The sequence below is a fragment of the Gymnogyps californianus genome, chromosome 5 (genome assembly GCF_018139145.2).
Source record: "Gymnogyps californianus isolate 813 chromosome 5, ASM1813914v2, whole genome shotgun sequence".
Taxonomy (NCBI): Eukaryota; Metazoa; Chordata; class Aves; order Accipitriformes; family Cathartidae; genus Gymnogyps; species Gymnogyps californianus.
The window spans coordinates 452766-473523 of record NC_059475.1 but is presented as its reverse complement, the minus strand read 5'-3'; the positions used below and the strand labels follow the sequence as shown (position 1 = coordinate 473523).

Sequence of the window (20758 nt, the reverse complement as noted above, 5' to 3'; positions counted from 1 at the left end):
GCCTAAATTTATCTACCTGCTGGCTGGTATGGTCCTGCTCTTCCCTCTTCCTCCCCTCATCCCACACTCAGCTACGTATTTTGGTCCCGTGTTGTATCACCTCTGGTACTCACTGGATTCTGTGTAGAGCCTTTTCCATCCTGGCAGAAGTGAATAGCTCTTTGCTGAATTAATGTGCTGAAAAGGCTCAGCACAGCGTCTGACTGTATCAGGCTGGAGTAATAGTAGAAAGTGGAAGTCTGACCAGCATAAGGGATGTGTCTGTGAGGGCTGGGGGATGCAGCAATTAGATAGGATTAGTCTGTTGTGGAATAACATTTTTCAGCTTGGGAACGGTTGAATCTGTGCCCGCAGTCTTCTGTCACTGGGCCCTAAGGTGCAAAGGAATTCATGCTGTACGTGTAACCTGGCTATTTTCTTCTTTGACAGAGCTTTAAATGCACTAAAGCAGTATCACGGTGGTCCAGCTTCTGATCTGATCCACGTCCTCTTCTTTTCTTCTGATCCGAGCGCATTCAGTGAAACAAGTAAGGATGCTTCTTTATAAGATTTTATACCAGACTGATGGCAGGTGCTGGGCTGATCTTTCTAGGGAAATTTTCTGCACCCTTAGGGTCAGAGCCCCTGGAGCTTCACAGCCAAGCACATGCACTGAGACTGCTACTGGTTTTAGTCTGCCTTGGTTTGTGAAGCTGAGAGTTATGCAGGTGGAGAGCTCTTTTGGATGGACCAGTGAGAGCAGTGATGTTGCTGCTCTCATGCCAGTTTTAAGCAAAGATATGGAAAGTTATTGTGGGGAAAGGGGGGGGGGGAAATCATCACTCTCTAGAGCAATCAGTGAAGCCTGAAGTTCCCTGCCCAGAGGATAAGGGCTCTGCACTCTGTCCCTGCCCAGTTAGGAGGATGCTTCCCTCTGCAGATGTCACATCTGACGGAGGCAAAGAGCCAGAGCCCTAAGTGATGACTGTGCTGCCATTACTCCTCTTCCAGTCCTCCAAGTCCTGTCTCTGGGGCCGACCAGCTGAGAAGGGTGCTTGTGGTCTCTCAGTCCAAGACCCATTCTTTGAAATTGCCCATGGGAACACAAATAACGCTGAAGTTTTTATCCACACCAAACATGCAGCTTGCTTTGCTCCAGGAAAGACCTGATTATTGAATGTGAGTAGTAAGTGATGTAGCAACTAGCAGCATTGAACACTTACTTTTTGTACTGGTTTATGGGTCACTGGACACTTCACATGAGCACACACTGGCTCATGTAAAGACCCTTGTCATCACTGGGAGAGAGACTATTCAGCTAGCTAATGCTCACTTTTCTCAGTGTACCAAGTAAAGCTGAATTCTGGCATAAAACAGGCAGGATTTGTGATGGGGGAATTTGTTTGCACACATTCATGAGTCTGAAATTCAGTTTAGTTTGAGGCATTTCTTATTTGCTTCCGGCCCCAATCCCATCCATAAACTTCAAAGATCAGAAATTGCCAGCGCTGCTTCTATATCGCAAATCCAATAACTCTGCCTTCATGGGAATTAAGTGACTGTGGAACTACTGCAGTTTGAAACAGCATGGGAACACTTGTATTTTTACAGCCTTCTGATTGTGTTCAGTCAAGTTGGAGATGTGCAGGCTGCTTTGGTTTCATCAAATACTTAAAACCTCACAACTTGGTTTTACCAACAGCTGTCAAAAAAATTGCATATAAGTAGAATCTCCTTTTCCTCAGATCTTTTTTGATGTGAGTCTTTGGAAAAATGAAAGATGAAATTACACAGCTTACCCTTTCAGAGAAACCATGGGGAAACCGAAGCCTCTAATTAGCAGAATAGCCAAGTGCTCGGCAACTGCTAATGAATATTATCCCTTGACAGAAGGGAAATATCATCTGGGCTGCAGAAATCGGGGAATGAAGGCAGAGGGTGGATTAAGCTGCCTGGCAGGATCAGGCCAGCAGTCTGTATCTAAGCTGTGTAGAGAGCTCAGGTCTCTCGCCACTCAGCAGCATGCCACGGGTGACGCCATCCATCCCTGCCTGGTTCCTTGCTGGCCAGGGTTCTGCTTGGTTTCCTCCCCACCACAGCTCCTTGCGCTCTGTGCTTGCTGTTGCAGCTTTTCTCTTACTTTGATTGCTGTGTTTGGTTGTTCACCTCTTTCACATACACACTCCCATTCCCCTGCAGTATACCTTCAGGCTAGGCTTCTGATATGATATACTAAGGACAAAGAATTAATGTTAGTGTGAGTCATATCTCTGTAGTTCTAAGCGCTGAGCTTAGTCCGAGTCAAACCTCTTAGCCTTTTGGCTACCTAGGGACCTTGGTGCACTCAGGTTTTTAATATTAAATAAAAGAATTAAATTTTAATGAACTAACTTTCTTAGCAGCTTCAACTCCGCTTTTTCTCTTGTGGTAGCAGAACTGCCTCTCTAATGAAGAAAAATTCCTTTTCACCAAATTGTTCAGATGTGCCAAACTAAGCACAGAGATGAATTTTACATCTCCCCAGTACTGAGAATATTGATTGATAGAAACATTCAGCCACATTAGACAGACAGAGGAGATGCAATATGAGAAGGCAGCATATCACCTGAGAACAGCAAAATGCTCTGGCAGGGTGGAAAGGCCTTCCATTTACCTTCTCACTTTATAGTTCCTTTCTCCCCAACTAGAAGGATGTTATACTAGCCAAGAATTAAATAATGACTGTAACTTTAAATAGGTCCTGCAAGGTGCCTTGAACTGCCAGCCTCCACTGAGTTGAAGGGGAGGGCACTCAGCAGCTGGCTGGATAAATCCCGTCTCTCATGCTTATATGATGGCACATGCAGTTCCCCAGGTGTCCCGTACACCATAGGACACAGGGATGTGTCTCTGCAAATAGCACAGAAACTCGCAGATGCGTGGACTGTCTGCAAAAGGCAGCAAGTGTTTCCCAGGTGTGTGCTCTGACAGAGAAGGATAGAAAAGCCTCACAGCATTCAGGCTGCTTCTCCTCCATGACACGGTATTCCCTTTCATGACCGAGCATCTTTTAGCCTGGTTTCTTAGGGAGATGCTTCCCTGTATCTGTCTCATCCCATCCATTATCTGATTTCAAACAAACCCATCAGGAGTCTCAGAGTTAATAAGTTCTGTACATCTCATAAAACTGGCTGTCTGGACACACATCTATATTAACGCCATTCCAGGATGCAATATAAGCTCCACTTCAATCAGAAGCCTAGAAAGCCAGGGGTAGGAGTGAGACCATATAAACACCCACCCAGAGAAAAAGCTAGCACTGATGCTTGTGCAGGAAAAGAATAAGGCGGCCCAGAGTAGATGAGATCTATACCTAGAGGGGGAACATTTGTCACTGTCTTCTGTACAAACGGTGGGGAAGAACCAAATTACAAGGAGATCAAGTAGTAAAAGGGTCAGTGGAAATCATAAGCACCCAGCTTTATGCCTGGATGTTCAAGGGTGTTCTCCCAAAGGCAAAATATGCTCCAGCAGGTGGTATGTGCAGCAGCAGAATCCCAAATCTAATTTTTTTAAGTGTAGGGAAAAAGTTAGAAGCCTCATTTTTCAAGCACGGGATTCTCAGGGCTTTTAGGTGGGTTCTGATACCACTGCGCATTGTCATAAAGTGTGCAGGGACTTGATAGCAAATTAGTTAGAAACTGGTCAGCAGGTTCAAGTGTTACGGGGGTGTGAACTGAAAGGGCAACCGACAGACAGCAAGTCTGTGTGAGCGTCACGTCCTCAAGAAAGCAGGCCGTAGGCACCCAGGCTGCAGCACACAGTGCAGAGCTGAAACACAGAATGCTCACCAGTACCACTGAAAGATGCGAGATGCGGTGGTTCTTTCCAGCAGCAAAGCTAGTGGAGCCTCAATGCCGTCCTCTGCTCCGCTGGTGCTTTCTGCTGGTGGCTGTTTCCCAACATGGAGCCTTGTCACCTGGAGGGAAAAAGGAGAAGCATCTGGTTTTATTTTCCAAAAGGTTGGTTATACAGGCTCTCTTTAGGGCATAGCCAAATAGAGTTACATTAGCCTCGTGGCTTGTCTGGTAAATAGCTTTTAGTTGCTTATTTTTTGCTGTGCTGCTTTGTGATCTTCTCATGACTGGATTGCAGCTGCCTGGATTATCTTGGGAGAGCAGGCTGCCAAATGCTGTGCCTAGAGGATCTGCATTAAAGCCTGTGTCATCCGAGGAGGGTGCCTAAATCCAGTCGCTGACCGATTAGGTTGACAAGGAGTCTGATAAAGCCAACAGAAACATGGTTTTGAAGTAGTTAGCGGCTGCTGGCATCTGACCAACGCATGATATTGGCTTGCTAAAAAACCATCAGTATGCACAGAAGGGTAATAATGACAAAACCAGTTAGTGCCCTTTTACCCAGCTCCTGATGACTGGCAGAGTAGCTGCTGCTATGGTAATTTGCACACAGCTGTTTCCCACAGTGTCAGGAAAATCCTGTTCACTACTGGAGGGATGAATCCCTCCCAGTAGTAACGGGTACAGGCATGACTCCCGCTGGAACAACGTCCTGGGAACACGTTTTTGGGAGTGGGCTTGTGCAAGATGGTTATCAGTAATTTGGGAAAAAAAATGCCAGGCTTTTGACCCTAAGAAGCCTGAAATTAGTTTGTACCAGCCTTCTCATCCCATGGTCTTTACAGGAAACCTCACAGCTAGTGGGTTCTCACACCATTGCTACTGCAAGATGCTTGGGTTGCCCCTCTGGGTCGAGCCAGGAGTATGTTTGGGCTCAGGGTTGAGCAGGGCCAGGCCTGATAAATGTTTTGGGATCTGAACTGTGAGGGACAGCCAGGGGCTTCAGGTTTGATTCAGAAAGCTGGTGGCTCCCCATCAGTTGGGAAGCGACAGGGGTATGTCGGAGGCTGTCTCTCCTACACAAAGGGCATAGCTGAAATGCTGCTGGAGATCATGAAGAATGTCAGTGCACTCTCACAAGCCCACACCCCTTGCATGCCCAGGATTGTTTTTGCTGAAGTCATGCGCTGAATCTGTGCTTTTCATCTCTCCTCCTGAGCTGCTGGGATTGTGCATAGGTTGAGGCATTACCTATAGCACTGCACATCAAAGCCCAAGTCCTTTCAAAATGCTTAAAAATGCAACTCAGAATAAATATCCTTGGCATAACCCAAAAACACTAGACAGGCTGTGGGAAGAATAACCTATGGAGTAGTCAGAAGTATGAAGGTATCACCAGTGGGTAGATGGGATCTGCAGCTAAGAATGGGACTGATCCCCACCACGAAGCACTTCCACCCCTTACATTGCTGCCTCTAGAAAGGTACCAAATGGGAGAATAAGCTTTCTAAAAGGCAAACTCTGAACTGAACAGGATTTCTGCTCTTGTCACACTCTCTGGGAAGTAAAATCCAGAAGCCCATCCATAAGAAATACTCTGCTTGGCTCTCTTCCACTTTAACCTGCGCTCATGGCCCAGAAGCATTTAGAGCTTTTGCACCAGAAATCTCCTACAAGAAATCCTTCCCTGCTCACGGCTGCTGTCTCGCAGCATATATGCAGGGACCTCTGCACTGTGGTGGATGTATAGAGAGGCTTTGCTTGCCAGCAGAGGCCAGCATTGCTCTGCTTGCTATGCACCGCAAGGCCAGCCAAGCTGGATGGACACATTCCCTTTTCTTTCAGAAATAAGGTTATGCTTTATTGTAGGCAGATCACTAATAGCTACCAGCTCTCTTCTGTAGTCCTAGTCTAGAAAAAGCAAGGAGGTGTTTATATTTATGTCCAGAGACTGGCTGGCTCACGTGGAGTGCAAAAGGCATGGCTTATATCTGATTCTGCCCATTGCTCTAAAAAGACCTTTGAAAAGAGAAAGAAGGAAGAAAAAAAGCCTAGTTAAAAGGCAGGGGTATCCCCAGTAAAAGCCAACCCAGCAGGCAGAGCACTGGGGGAGCACCAGGGATTTTGAGCAAAACTTCCTTGGCTTCTTGGCACAAGTCCAGCGCATGTGACAAGTCACTTGCAAAAATCTTAAATGCTGCTTGTCCCTCTGCCATGTGATACCTCTTGTCATCACAGGGGGAAACTGTGATGGGGAAAACTATGGACTCCAGATAACTCAGCTGCCAAATACTTTCATAGGGAGAGCAGAGAAAGTTCCTTTTTTCAGACTTAATTTTGTCCAACAGTGTTTGGCTGCAGTTAGGTTGTACTGTAGAGGAGCTGGTCATGGGGTCTGGTTTGCTCTTGGTGCCCGTACACACTGATGGTGAGGAATATACTTTGGAGGGTACATTGAGAAGTAAGAGGCCTCCAGCTCTGGAGAACTTGAGCTCTTCCTCCCAGGAGGGACTGTTCCCATCCGTGTCTGGTGCAAAGACACCTTTCCTGGACTTCAGTATCACCCTCCAACCACTTCTTCACCTGAACTGTTGGTACTGTACAGAAAAGTGTCTTGGTTCCTCGAAATGTTGTTGGAGGACCAACCTTGATGGCCAAGGTGATTTTTTTTTTCCCAATGCTACCCTCCTAAATCAAGTTGTGCATCAAGGGCTGAATTACCTGACCACCAGCGAGACCCATCCCTGCCAGGCCCAAGGATGCAGATTTGCATTCATCCTCGCCATGGTCTGCAATGGACAGCCTCGGGCGAAGCAGGAGGCAGCAATGCAGAGTTGATGCCACAGGGCTAGAGCTGGATTGACGGGTGTCTTCTGGGAGCATCCGTGCAAATCCTAAACTGATTGATTATAAAGAGCTCTTGGGCCAGCCCTGCTGGAGTGGATAAACTGCATTTCTTCAGGTGACCCTACTTGGAGCCCAGCTAGTAGATGGAGAAGAGTTTAGAGGAGCCACAGCATCCCTTACAAGGGTGCTCTGCTCTCCTCCTCACCACTAATGTGCCCAGCCCAGAAAAGAGGCACATTTCCCAGCCTGCCCACACAGCAACTCTTGACAGCGTGTGATTAAAAGGGAAAAGGGTGTGCATGCGTGTGGAGAAGCCTGTTTCTGATCTCATTCCTCGAGCAAGGAAGTATCAATGACTCCTACGTCCCGGCTGTTCCTCATTGTGGGAAATGCCTTTCACTTTTTAAGCTAGTCTTTCTTTTTCCCCAGCCCATGGGATGCTTCCTAGTCTTCTCTTAGTCATTAGCAGACTAACTCAAAAATGAAGTATAAAGCAAGAGGCAGGTTAACAGGAAAAAGTACCATTAGTCCTGTTTCTCTCTTCCTCACCAAGCATCTTTTTAACACATGCTATTTGTTTAACCCAGACACCTCATTTAGTTGTGGTGCTTCAAAAGTCAGTGCCAGAGGTTACGTGGGAGTTGCACACAAGTTAACCTGCCTAAAACCAGAAGAAACTTTCATGCTTTTAATCAAGCCCTTAATGCAAAGATAGCGATAAAACACATGATACCCAGCAGGGAATGATGCCCAGAGAAATTGTCTTATATAAGCTTTTGTGAGAACATTATTTTCTGTAAACCTCAGTGTAATGAGTCATCTCTGCTGTAATTAACTTCCATAATCCTGCTGCTAATCTCCTGGTTCATTATGGGGGATGAGAATAAATATGGGTTTAAATTAGATAAATCTGGGAGGTAAAAAGCAGCTTGTGAGAATTCACTCTTCTGCAGTGAAACCAATTCTCTTGTAATGCAATTTGCATATTCTTTTCCCTTTTTTCCTTTCTGATCATTAAAGCCCAAACTAATTTTAGTTTTCATCATTTATATTGCCAGTTTGTATCTTTTTCCTGCCTTCCTTTTCAGTCATTGTTGAACAATACAGGACTGCTCTTTTCAGCTCACAGACACTGTAGTTTTTTCTGCTTTTTCACTAGTGCTGTGTTGGGTTTGTTAACTGGAATGGGAGCGATTTGTTTGCAAGATCAACTACTTCCTCCCCTCTTTTTATTGAACATTTACTAAATATGCTGGCTCACCTTTAAAATAGGCCCAGAGCACGCTCCACACCCAGGAGATCCTACATGTTTGATGTTATAGCAAGTGAAAGCCTCTTTAAATGCTGAAAAGTTCCAATACAGACTAGCTGTGTTCACAACTGAATGCTTGCTCCTTCTGCAAAATAGCAGGGTAGGAGAGAGAAGGGGGAAGACACAGGTACAGGGTGGGCAGCCTGTTTGTTTTGAAAGCGTAACAAGCCTTACTTTTACCAGTCTGCGCTCTTTTAGCCACCTAGGTGGTACACAGTATACCTTCCTCCCCAAGAAGGTTATTCTCATTATCAAATTGATTTGGGCCAACTACTGAGAGCTTCTTGTTTGTATTCATGGATTTGTGCTTCTCAGCAAGCACCCAAGTTAGGGCTGAGGTCCAAGTGAATCTCCTGCTGTCTCCCCAGAGCCTCTAAAGCTTTACAATGACTCGCTGGACGCATCGCAGAGGGAGGCTGTCTCCTTCTCGCTGGCCCAGAGGGAGCTTGCCATCGTCCATGGACCACCTGGCACAGGGAAGACCACAACACTAGTAGAAATCATCTTGCAAGCTGTACAGCAAGGCCTGAAAGTGAGTATCAGTGGCAGGACTGTAGTGACAGTGGTCACCTTGGTTTATTTTGCAAACTCATTGGGTTTCATGGCAGCTGGAGCAGATCCAAGAACAGCTGTGCTACACTGCAGAGTCTGGCTTGGCTTGCAAGAACCAGGGAGTTCCCCCTATCAGCTGAAATTAGGTGCAAATAGAGACTTCAAAGCTCAGGTTTGCTATTTATTGAAGACCCTGCACTAATGCTTCAAAGCAAGGTGAGAATTGCCTTTGGTGTCTGGAGGCTGTGGAGATGTCAGTGGTTTATTCCCAATAGATGTGTTGGTCTCCCTCTCTCTACTGAGTGTCTTCCTGCTTGGACACTGTTGCTCCAGCATTTTGCTGTCCTTGGCAGTAACAAGCACTTGGTTTCTCCCCTTGCAGGTCCTGTGTTGTGCCCCTTCCAACGTTGCTGTGGATAATCTGGTGGAAAGGCTGGCTGGCTACAAAGCCCGCATCCTGCGGCTCGGGCACCCTGCTCGCCTGCTGGAGCCCATCCAACAGCATTCCTTGGACGCAGTCTTGGCCCGTGGCGACAATGCCCAGATAGTGATGGATATCAGGAAGGACATCGACCAGGCCTTTGTACGTGTCCCTGCAACACGCCCCGGGTGGGTTACCTGAATGCCGCCTCTCTAGATTTGTAGTACCTGATCTGCTAGCCAGGCAAGCTACTTTGTCTCTAAAACTAAGGAACAACTCTGCCGCTTCTTGGATGTTCTTAGAAGATGAGCACTACAGCCAGGTGCTCTGGGTTGCCCCAAAATCAGTGGCTAGAGGCAAGTCACAGTGACTAGTCCTGATGCAAGCCATAGGCAGCGTGCAGCCAGCCTGCACCCTGGTTGAACCTGGTATTTGTGGGTTCAGGAGAGAGGAAAGAAAAGATAGCATAGTGCAGGGGAGTAAGTGACAGTTGGAGATGTGCGTGGCCTAGATTAATCCCATTTACTCTGATTGGGAGGCATTTAACCTGGCCTTGGAGGAAAGGAACTGGGGTGCAAGCCTGGCAGTTTTAGAAACAGGGAAGGCTTCCAGGCTGACAAGATTACCTCACGGAGAGCCTCTCTACCAGGGGCTGCCTGAGCCGCCTCGGTCACCTGCCACCAGTGCTCATCGTCATCTGCTGTAGAAGGAGCCGAGGGCAAAACTCCTCCTAGCTGAATTCCTCATTGAAGTGGCAAAATCATAGTCATGACTGCCGCGTGGGGAGATGCTGCAGTGCCCTGCTCTCCAGATTATCTCTCTGGCATTGTTCATGCAATCCTCTTCACCAGAGAGCAAGAGAAGCATTCACATCTTTGATTCCCTTCCTAACGAGATGTCTGGCTGTCCTGACACTCCCTCCCACTCTCAGCCACCTCAAGCAGAAAGCAGAGTGCACTATAAAAATGCATCCTTAATTTCTTCTTTCACAACCTAATTTTCCTAAATTTAATTTACAAAGTAGCTCTTTTGCTTGAGATGATAGATTTTGATACTAATTAGATTTTTTTTCCTCTCCTCCTTCTGGTGGCAGCATTGTCCAGAAGCCATTTTGCATATGTATCCAGCTCAAGAGAGATCCTGCCTTGATCAGAGATGCAGGAGGGCATCTTCATACCCCTGCACACATGTTGTGTCATACTTGCCCAAGTATATTACCCTGCCCTTCAGTAAGGCACTGCACATTGACTGTAAGTGATACAGACCAAACATGGCTTTCAGCTCCGTGAACGTTAACCTGCAGCCACCACTATGGCAGCAGCTTCAGTTTTCCCAAATGTGATTATGCATCATCCAGTGTTTCTGTTGCTGAGCAGTTGGGGAAGTCACTTGGCACACATGTTGTTCTTGCAAGTAATGTAAGGGAAGGAGAGGGCATCTGAGGGCTGGGTAAAGTTGTACTTGTAGCTGAGAGGCAAGTTCACAAAGGGGATGTACTTACCTGCCGGGATGGAGACCTGGTTGTAGTCACAGCTCTACACTGAGTCTTTTTTACTTCGTAATTTATTTTGTGTCTTTCTCACTAGTGGTTAATTTTCCCTTTCCTCTCCTTGGGAGGCACTTCAAAAGGTGGGAGGAGGTTTTTTTGCTGTTGATTTTCCATAGTAGAAGGAAAATTAGGGAGAAAGCAGAGCCTTCAGCACTAAGGTCTCCATCTGCTTCCTCCCTAGAACAAAGGGTTCATGGTGATGGGAGACAGGAACTGGCCACCAAGGCTTGTTCCACCCTGAAATACCAAACAAAAACCCAAGAGCTAACATACTGCTGCAATTCAGCTTGCATAGCAATGCTTTGAGCTGCCCATGATCAGGCCTTTCACAGAAGATGCACCTGACTCATTAGCATCTCTTTCTCTCTCTGGGCTGCAGAGAGCTCACCTCTGAGGTCCTGGCCTATCTTTCCCTCATCCTGCCTCAGTTTCTCCCCTGCAACATCCCCTACTTGCCCCCTAATAGTTTCTTCCTTTGTCCCCTCCACATTTTGACTCTTCTCACTCCTTTCCTTCACCGCCACCCCCAACCACAGGAGAACTAGTACTATAAATGAAAACCCATGCTCTCTTTGCACGTTTTCTACCCCTTTGTGTCTCCTTCCCTCACCTGTTCAGGCTTCAAGCTTTCCAGGACATCAGCTTCTGGATACTCTTCGCACCAACAAGGGTGCAGTCCCACAGTACCTGAGCAAGAAAGGCAGCACGGGTCCAGTGATGTTGAGCAGGGTCAGCCAGCAGTCCAGATCACCAGGCAGGCTCAGAGTGATGAGGCAGTCCACCCAGGAAGAGGTCCAGGCTCAGGACACAAGCCCTATAGCCCAGGCAGGGAACAAGGTCTGGCCTTAAATGCAGCTCCCAGACCAATGACTGTGTGGGTGGGGGCCCAAATGAGGCAGGTCAGGCTAATTAGAGCCTGCTGACACCCACAGAGCCCTAACGAGGAGTCAATGGGATCCAGGTTCACAGTGTGCCAAGCACTATCCCTGGGGCTGACTGACAGTGCTCCGTTACCTCTGGACTGGGCTCCCTGCTCCCTCAGCTGCTTTCGGAGCTGAGATTCAGTGGATGTTTGGATCTTAATGTCACCGGCCAACATCAGAGAACAATTGCTGTTGTTAATTTACTAACTAGATCTTTTTTGCAGAACAGCCATTAAACTTGGCCCTACTGGCACCATCAGTTTTGCTCTCTAATCTTCCTCTGTTTCCAGCAGAGAGGAAGTAGACGCTGATCTGCTTTGTCCCTTCAGCTCAATGAATATCAGGACTGGCGCCCACCCTGTCCTTTTAGATCAAGCTAAGGAAAAGATGCTGATGTGATCACGTTATCTGCGTATCTGTCTGCGATCCCTCCCCTGTAACTTCTGAGCCCGTCAGTCAATTTTGACTGCACTTGACAGACATGTAGAGGTTTGACAGGTATTAAATACCTACAAGTTTAACCAAAACAGGTGGCTGAGTAGAGGAACGAGACACATGAATGTCTTTCCTTGGGAAAAGACTGCAATATGAGCTGAACCATGTTAGACACTGGAGAATCCATCCATACAGAGGATGATTATAGGAACCATCAGGTCTTATTGGTTTGGCTGCTTATAAAAGCTTCTGTCTGCAACCTTTTCAGCTTTCTCAAGTCATCAGCCTTACCTCCAAGGAAATAATCCAAATTTGCATCTGAGAGTGCGGGTAGCTTTCTCAAGGTGACTTGTAGTGAACGATAGCTTGGCTGTTGTCTCATAGCTGCTGGTCTGTAGCCGGGGAAGCACAGCAACCAGTGGTGATGATTTGATGTGTTAGATGTATTTAATAGGTGTTGTTAAAAAAAGCCATGAGCCTGTCTAGATATTGCTCTGAATCATTTACAGCAACTCAGAGATGCCTTTTTTAAAAATGCAAAGCTGCTGCTTTGGCTGGACATGGCGCAGTCAACTTGGGGACCCCTCCTGTTTCAAGGTCACTTGGAGCCAGAGGGTCCCTTCTTCCCCTGAGCAACAGAGCAGAATGAGATAGGCAGTCCCGGTTCCTCATCCAGCAAAGGCACAAGACCCTTCTTCCCATTAAGCCTAATCACCATTATACATTACTCCCTGCTTTGCACCCAGATACTTTGACTGGTGCATAGACTCGGCCGTCGGACGGACTGAAACACCCGACTTTCTCCCTGCTGATCTTTGGGGCATTGGGAAAGCACAGGGCAGAGCAGGAAGGGCTGAGCAGAGGGTTTAAGGACAGGGAGTTACTCTTCAACACTTTATGCTCACAGTTCAAGACTATCAAAATGTGCAGCCAGAGGAGTTTAAGCATGGACCAACTAAGCCTGAGAAATCGCTGTCTGGACCCTGAGTGATGGTGTTACTCCTGATGCTCCCGGCTGGTCTGATGGGCAGCGATATTCTCATTTTGCTGCTTCATGCTCAGAGCCTGGGGTTGTATTGATATGGTTCATCTTTTGCATAGACAGAAATACTCTTTGTGCATCAAGCAACACTGATTGTGGAAGGGGCTTTCTGGCAGGGAGAGGGAAGAGAAACCAAGGTTTCATGGGGCTGATTATGATGAGCCAGTGTATCATGGTGGACATAGAGAAGCCATGCTGTATCCAGGTTCTTTGGTTATCTGAGAAGCTGAACATATCCCTAGGACTAGAAACAGTTTGTTCTAGCTTGATTTTTCTATTTTATAGGCAAAAAACAAAAAGGCTCAAGACAAGGGAGAGCGGAGCCATTTTCTGAGTGAGATTAAGGCACTGAGAAAGGAGCTGAAGGAACGAGAAGAAACTGCCATGGCTGCAGCTCTTACCCATGCCAGTGTTGTCCTTGCTACGAATACAGGTGTGAGATCTTCTTTTTCTTTGCAGTATTTTACCTCACTTGCCAGGACTCACGTAAACCATGTGCCCTGCAATGCAGCATCCCGCCAGGATCGGAGGGAGACTTCGTCTTCCTGCTCCAAGCTCCTGGAAGTTCAGTCAAGTTTGCTGCAAGCTCTCAAACTCCTCCACAGCGGGATTCTCCCTGCTTACACTCTGGCACGTGGTGTTGTTGTTTAGCAAAGAATATGGGTCTAGAAGGGCCTTTGGTGTAAGCCAGCGTGGCCCGTCTTTGTTAGTTCTGAGTAGGAGCTGAGCTTTCAGTGAGTAAACAAGTGCTATTGGAGGTGTGCAATCTGCTTATTGATTTCATAAGTCACATGGAATTGCTTTCCTGCTTGGATAATTTCCATGACTGATCAAATACAGCACATGTTACCATAGTCTGGTCTCAGTCTGCATGTATTTGGTTAGTTCTGTAACTACCCAAGTGGTGTAAACGACATGGGATTTAGGGAACAGTTCCAGGTATTGGTCAGGCAGCCCATGTAGGCACATCTGCATCTACAAGTAGGAAAGTAATACTCTTGCAATAGAAGGGGAACATAAGTGCTTGAAGTTTAACACGTGCTAAAGTGCTTTTCTAGATCAGATGTATAATATTCCAGGGCCCACGTATAATCTGCAGATTTGGTTGCTCAGGGATTATTTGCTGAAGGGAAACATTAATAATTTTAGGTCATAAAAAAGAACCTCACGGGGCATTCACAAGTTACTAGTGTGAAGGTTAAAGGAAAGATAAATCCTTCCAGTGCATTATTTGCTGGGAATTGGCCTCTCACTTCTTTTAACTTTGCCTGAAAAAACAGGGAGGTTTCCATTTTTCAGTAAAACTGCTATTTTGTGCTGACCATTGTGTTGATCAGATGTGATTTTCTCCTGGGACTCTGGGGCTTGCTAGCCAGTGTGGAGGTCTGAGCAATTCCGCTTCAGTGAAAGGTGGGGGACAAACAAGGGGTTTGGATTTTGGGTTTTCCTCAGTTAAGCAATCTTGGTATTTGTCTGAAACCACATAGTCTGATGGGAATTATTATTTATGCAAGCCAAACTGCGCTGTTGCTAGGTTCAGCAGAGAGAGAATTTAATCATGGCAACACACAGGGACACCAGTGACCTTTAGTTAATGGGAGTTCGATAAACTCAAGTCGAGCTGCAAGGCTGTAAGGGAAGAAAACCATCTGTGCAGCTGCATGCCACGTTGGTACAGTCTTTTTTAGATAGAGAGAACCTTTCTACTTGTTTATTTTCCTTTCACCTTCAGCGTGGCAAAATTGCAAAAGTCAAGTTCAAACTGTATGCCCTTTGTTACCAGAGTGAATTCATATAGGCTGGAAAAAAATTTTCTAAAGGAAAAGACGATGTCTCAGTTGACAGACTGTAACATCTGAACTGATGCAAAGCTGTAGAGGCAGCAGGATTTACGGTAGCAAAGCAAAATCACCCCTAATCAGAGCTACACTGCAATAGCACAGGAGCTTTTGAAAAAACATTTCTGTGAACGCAGTGAATAAAAATCTCCTTGTCTGGCATGCTGGCTACTTAATCCTGCTCTCCTCCTTTTGCATCCCTTTTTCTTATGAATTGCAGTGATATTTTTGAGGCTTCTGAAATTCACAGTTCTGATCAATGCGTGGATCAATATTGGTTCATATAGTAGGACGTGTGTAAGGGTTATTTGTTTGACATTACAAGTGGACGTCTGACGTAAAAAAATATCCCTTGCCATGGTTGTCTGATTACAGTCTCCTGTGCTTTCCCTTCTCCTGCTGCCGTGAGGAAGGACAGAGTAGCACAGCCGGGGTCAGCAGGGCAGAGGAGTCAGGGTCTCAACTGATCTTTCCCCCTTGGGGTGTCCCTCAGTGTATCAGGCAAGGCAAATCTCAACTCCATCATCCTTTCAGTTTTGGTCGGTGAGAAGTTTTATTTGCATTTGAGGGCAGAAGGAAAGTGGGTGTTCATTAGTGCTTTTGCTCTGCTCCTGCTCTGGGTGAAGTATTTGAGCATATTGTTCTGTTTGTCATCTGGGTTTCACTGTTGTTTTCGAAGATACTTGGAAGCTTTTGGGCCCAGATGCTAGGGCAAAAAAGGACAAACAGAAATTGGCAAAAACAGTTCTGACATATACATAAAAATGTGTATGTATTTGGCATGGACTACAGAGCTGAATTTCTAAAGCTCTGCAGAGAAACATTATTTTACCTGCCTCCCTCAATCACAATTAAAGCGTGTGTGGTTTGTTTTAAAAACAGGTTGCTTGCTCTTCTGTGCTTCCCTGCTAAGCTGTGCACCTTCTCCTTTAATTAGGTGCTTCCTCTGATGGCCCACTGAAGCTGCTTCCTGAAAATCACTTTGATCTGGTGGTGATAGATGAGTGTGCTCAGGCCCTGGAAGCCAGTTGCTGGATACCTCTGCTGAAGGCTCGAAAGTGCATCCTGGCCGGGGATCACAAACAGCTTCCCCCCACCATCATCTCTCACAAGTAAGGAGCGGTTCGCGGTCCCGGGTCCTCCTGTTATTTATGCAGCCAAATGCTTCTGAATGCCCCAAGTATCAAGACATTTCATTAATGTGGATTATTTATTGGTATCCCCCATGAGCTGGGTTTGGTCACACTGTCAGAATTACGTCAGACCTGTTTTACTGATAGCCACTGCTTAAAGTTTAATGCGGCTCCATCTGAGCAGGCTTTCTTATCGCATGAGGACGTGACAGTTGGTCGTTTCACCTGCTGCTGGCCGAGCCACATAATAGCAAAGCGTGTGTAGTCAGCATGGCGCTGGAGAGTCGCCTTTTGTGCCGATGAGTGCCTGCTGGGCAGCTGCTCCAGGGCTTGCAAGGGTTTTGAGTTTACAGACGGAGAGAGCAATCTGACAGGCAGCCTTTGGCCCTGCTCTGGAGTTGCCGGGAATTCGCAAAGGCGTGTGCACCTTGCCTGTGAGGCTCTCATCCGTGCAGGAGCAGAGATGTGGCCTGCAGGAGTCCGTGCATTGGATCGAGATTTGTAGGAAGAACCTTAGGTGGGTTACCTCGGTAGAGCTGCTAAAGCAAACCTCAGAAACAGAAGGTGATTCTGTACCAGATCCTGGCCATTCGCAGCGGGAATACTTGCTCAGACAGTGACAGGGAGCTGTCTGCCTTTGAAACACTGCTGTGCTCATTCTGCAGAGGTCCTTTAAGCTGCAGCAGGGACACGATCCAGCAGCTAGAGTCCCAGCCTTCTCCAAAATTGCCTTTTGCCCTTGTCCCACATTTACTTAGGACTTGTGTGCCCACAATGGAGAGGATCCTCTGCAGAAAAAGCAGGGCAGACAGGGAGGGTGAGTGCAGTGAGGCAGGAAGAATGGGCAGAAACTCATGCCAAACCGTGTTTCAGGGAGATCTGTCACACTGGGAATGTCAGAGGTAGCTCTGCAGCGTCATGGAAACAGCTCTGCTCAAAAAGCCTTTGTAACAGCGTGGGGACCTTCCCACTCTGCCATGGCCTCTGCGCAAGGGGCAGGTACTGCTGACATAAACAGCAGATAAACAGCGTGAAATCAGAGAGTGCTGACCTGGCTGGTACTGCTGTGGGATTGACAGTCGCTTTCTGTGTGCTTGTCTACATCCTTCCATCAGTCACCTGAAACGTGCCCCGGCTCCAAAGAATTCACTGCGTTGAACTTGCGTTGTTTGCTTTGGTTTTTCTCTTTAGTGAGAAGGAGTACTTATGCTATGCACTACTATTGGATTACTCAAAATTGTGTATATTTTGACAGCTGTTTTTCCTGAGAGACGTGTCATCAGCAGAGATATTTTTTCAATTCTGCTTGCTTAGCAGCACCGTGTTTGAATTCTTTGTTTTCTCTCTGTTATGCAAAGTAATTTTCAGAGCGGTTAGAAAAGTTGTTCAAAAAAGAGTTTAAAACAATCACATCAGCCATTCAAACTAGTAAAATGGTAAGCAAACAGAAGGTGAACAGAGACACAAATTCTGGTTTCACTGACCAGTATTTATATATAAACTTTAAAATGTTTTGTTTTAAGAAAGATGATCTGTTTTTCTACATGAGGTTTCCTTGCGCCTGGCAAGAAGGGTGGCCTGGTTTACCTCCTCTTTGGTGACTGCAGGCTCTGTAGAGTGAATTCAGGCTCATACTCAGTTTAATCCAAGTCTTCTCTTCCCTTTATTAAATTCTGCTTCTGTGGTTCCACATTTATTTATTTAACGTATTAATGTGGGAGTTGGCCCACCGAGATGCTGCGTTATCACACACACCACAGTGATTATAAAACCTCACAATACGTACAGCATGCGTATTAAGAACAATTAGCTTGTGGAAAAGATCTGTGGCTAGTGTAAATTGCCTGTGCTTCGAGGGGGATACTCCAAATAGTACTGGGGAGCCTTTGGGTAGTTTAAAATATAAATGTGTGCATGTTTATCTAGCTCTAGATCTGGAATTACTGAACTGTCATTGTGCAGAAGCGGAGAAATAGGGCTGACTTCATAAACTTTCTCTCCTGCTTCCAAAAAATAATGAGCAAGCTACATATCTATAATCTCCCTTGGGTTTTGAACAAGGGAAATGAAAACTCCAAGGGACGCAGCGGCTCCCAGCAGGCAGCTAAGAGATGGTGCAAATAATGTTAAGGTGCTGTATCATCTTCTCATTTTACCATTATCAGATGCACAAATGCTTGTTGTTCCGCAGATCTTGGCAGGTGATAAGCACACTCCTCCACTGTCTGGTGGAGGTATCTAGGCTGGTGAACTGCAGAAAGCCTATCCAGAACCCCCTACCCTTCTTGTCTTGCTGTTTATTTACTGTGAGTTTGCAGGCTGTGTCTCTGTGCCTAGGTTTCCCCCATCTGTAAATTGGGAATAAATAATTTTACCTGCACGCAGAAGCCAAGTGGCTAGCCAAGGCTGGGGAGCTGGAGAGAGGCTGCAATGTGTGCTGAGCTGACAGATGTTAGAAGGGATGGGAAGAAGCAGTCAGGGGCTAGTTGGGGGCTAGAGCCTCACTTGCTTACGTGAGCAGGGAATTGATTTAATCTGGAGTCAGATAACAAAACTAATCCCAGTAGAGAAGAGCTCCTTGCCTGATGTGCAAGGTGCTTTTTGGAGTAAGTATCTGGTTACTAGCAAGAAGAAATTCGCAGTTTGGTCCTTCTAATTTCAGGGTTATCAATTCTTTTCTTTAAGTGATGCGTAAGGCTCGTCTTCTCCACCAGAGAAACTGTGTCGTAGCTGCATAATGCCCCAGTCTTCGTGCTGTCCTCGGCCAGCAGGATTCATCTTGACTGCCGTTCTGAGCAGTGGCACTGGTTTGAGATTTTCACCCCTCTCTCTGCTTATGTAAGTTGTTCCAAATTACGAATAAACGGAGAAGAGGGAGTTGGAAGCCCTTCCGCTGCTTATGCTTCTGGTTGTGGAAGTGCACTTGCTCATATCTCAAGCTCCTGCCACAGCAATGCTGATTTACAAAATCAGAAGCTTTAGGTGGATGAAAATGCTCACCAGTCACTGTGGTCCCAAGAGAGCAGCTACGTGCTAGCGAGGCAGACGGGGCTGCCCAGCCCCAGGAACAGAGACTAGAGACTTACTTTTCCCCAGACTGTTAGATTAAGGGCAAAACATAGTAGAAATACCAACTCTGTTACTATGGGTGAACGGGTCTAATGCTCAACTGATGTCAGTTTTGGCCCCTCTTTGAAATGAAGCAGATTTTCTTCAGAAGAGCTCCACAAACATTATACCACCTGCCCAGCTGCTTTCTTCTGCTCTGTCATGACGGCTGATGCCAGGAGCCTTTGCTGGTGCTGCACCGTGGAGTCAACAGCAAAAAGCTCCTCATTGGCAGGACCCGTCTGCTGCAGATCTCCTGGATCTCCTCCTGGTCCTGCTTGAGGAGTTGTACTTTTCTCTCCCTCAGTTTTGAGTTCATTTGACTTTGCAGTGGAAAGCTGCCACTAGTTTGCATCTCTCCTGTGGTCACAGGTGATCATAATGTCCTCTTTCTCCATCAGAAACACTGTTTGCTCCTTAGATCCTATGGGTATGACTTGGACGAAGCTTTTTGTCCTTGCTCTTCCCGTTGTTTTCCTTCAAAAAGAGCTTGACAGTTTTGTTGTGCACTTTGCATATTTTCTTTGCATGTTTTTAAAATTCCAGCTGCACAAAGAACTGGTCTTTGTAAAATTAAGAGTGAGTGTGAGTAGAAGTCAGATCTTCTGGCTCTTCAACCTTGGCAGGGTTACCAACTGTGCAGGGAAGTCAGTTGTTAGGTCAGCTCCCATCTCTTGTGGGGTAATTGCTTTTGGACGAGAAACCTCAGGGATGTTTAAACACTGTGTCACTCTGTGCCCTTCCTAAAGTTCAACAGATTTAAAATAAAATAGAGCAGAGAGAATGTGTGTCTGAATCAATAGTGTTAACAGATTTATATCTCGGCCTGGCTTACCAGTAAATTATGATCCGAAAAACTTGCTACATTAAACAAAGTTATTGCTCAAGGCATCAGCAGGTCCACGACCCAGGTGCTGGTCAGACAAGACACCAGTCACCAGAGCTCAGCCTCGCAGACAGTTGCCTTTTGGAAGATAAAGTGCAAAAAGCCAAGCTGACTTCAGCTTACTTGGAAGAATTATGGGCTGTGGTCTCAAATGCTGCCGCTCTCCAGGCAAGTCTCTCTGTTTTAGCCTAAAAGGCAAAACTGCTACAATGCTGCTGCCTGTGCCAGCCGGTCTCCTTTCAGTTCCCCGAGTAGCTCTTGAAACCTGTTAGCTAACGTGAAGCAAATCCGTCAAAGTCTGGGAGATCTTCAACTCTCTAAAAACAGGTAACAAAGCCGAGACTTGAGTTTGTTCCTGCACTCAGGGGAAAGCCATCATATGAGCTCAACCAGAGTAGTGGCTACAAGAGAAGCCACACAGGCGGGAACCAGAGAAAACCCAGCTTTCTCTATTTATTATTGAAGTATGTTAGTTTAGCACTGGAAAACTCCAGCTAATATCCTGTTGTGTTAGGCATGGTGTCTATAATGAGAGATGGTCCCTGTTATGATCTGAATAAACAGCTTGAAGGGGGAAGAAGGATTACTCTCCCCATTTCATCCCACGTCACACAGGAAACCTGTGGTGGCTTCTAGGAGTGAGCAAGATGTCTTGAACCCCAGCCTGGTGTTTGTCTGCGAGTCCATCTTTCCTGTCTTTCCCCTCACTTCTAAAGGCTGACATCTTGTCGAGTAAAATTATTCAAAATTGGGTATTTTCAAGCTTTGTCCAATTGCTAAGGTGGCTGACTGTTGGAAGACTGAGAATGCAGGAAAACAAGTGGAAAATAAAGCTTTTGGAGCTATTTATGGCTTTGCCTTTCATCTCAGTGGGAGCCCTTGGTAGCAGCCCCACAG

The 20758-nt window shown here is 46.4% G+C and overlaps 1 protein-coding gene and 1 long non-coding RNA gene across 2 annotated transcripts in view; one reads left to right on the top strand and one right to left on the bottom strand.

The window, feature by feature from the left end:
* IGHMBP2 (immunoglobulin mu DNA binding protein 2) overlaps positions 1-20758 on the top strand; it is a 46714-nt gene that overhangs the window by 4096 nt on the left and 21860 nt on the right. Inside the window, exons 4-8 of the mRNA XM_050897556.1 lie at positions 430-527; positions 8343-8506; positions 8909-9109; positions 13182-13329; positions 15672-15846. Of these exons, the coding sequence (XP_050753513.1) occupies positions 430-527; positions 8343-8506; positions 8909-9109; positions 13182-13329; positions 15672-15846 (786 nt within the window). The remainder of the gene's footprint in view (positions 1-429; positions 528-8342; positions 8507-8908; positions 9110-13181; positions 13330-15671; positions 15847-20758) is intronic.
* Positions 8-11244, bottom strand: LOC127016824 (uncharacterized). The gene is made up of 3 exons (XR_007766519.1): positions 11107-11244; positions 3810-3937; positions 8-2211 (listed from the first exon to the last, which is right to left on the bottom strand). It is a non-coding gene; the product is annotated as an uncharacterized LOC127016824 (long non-coding RNA).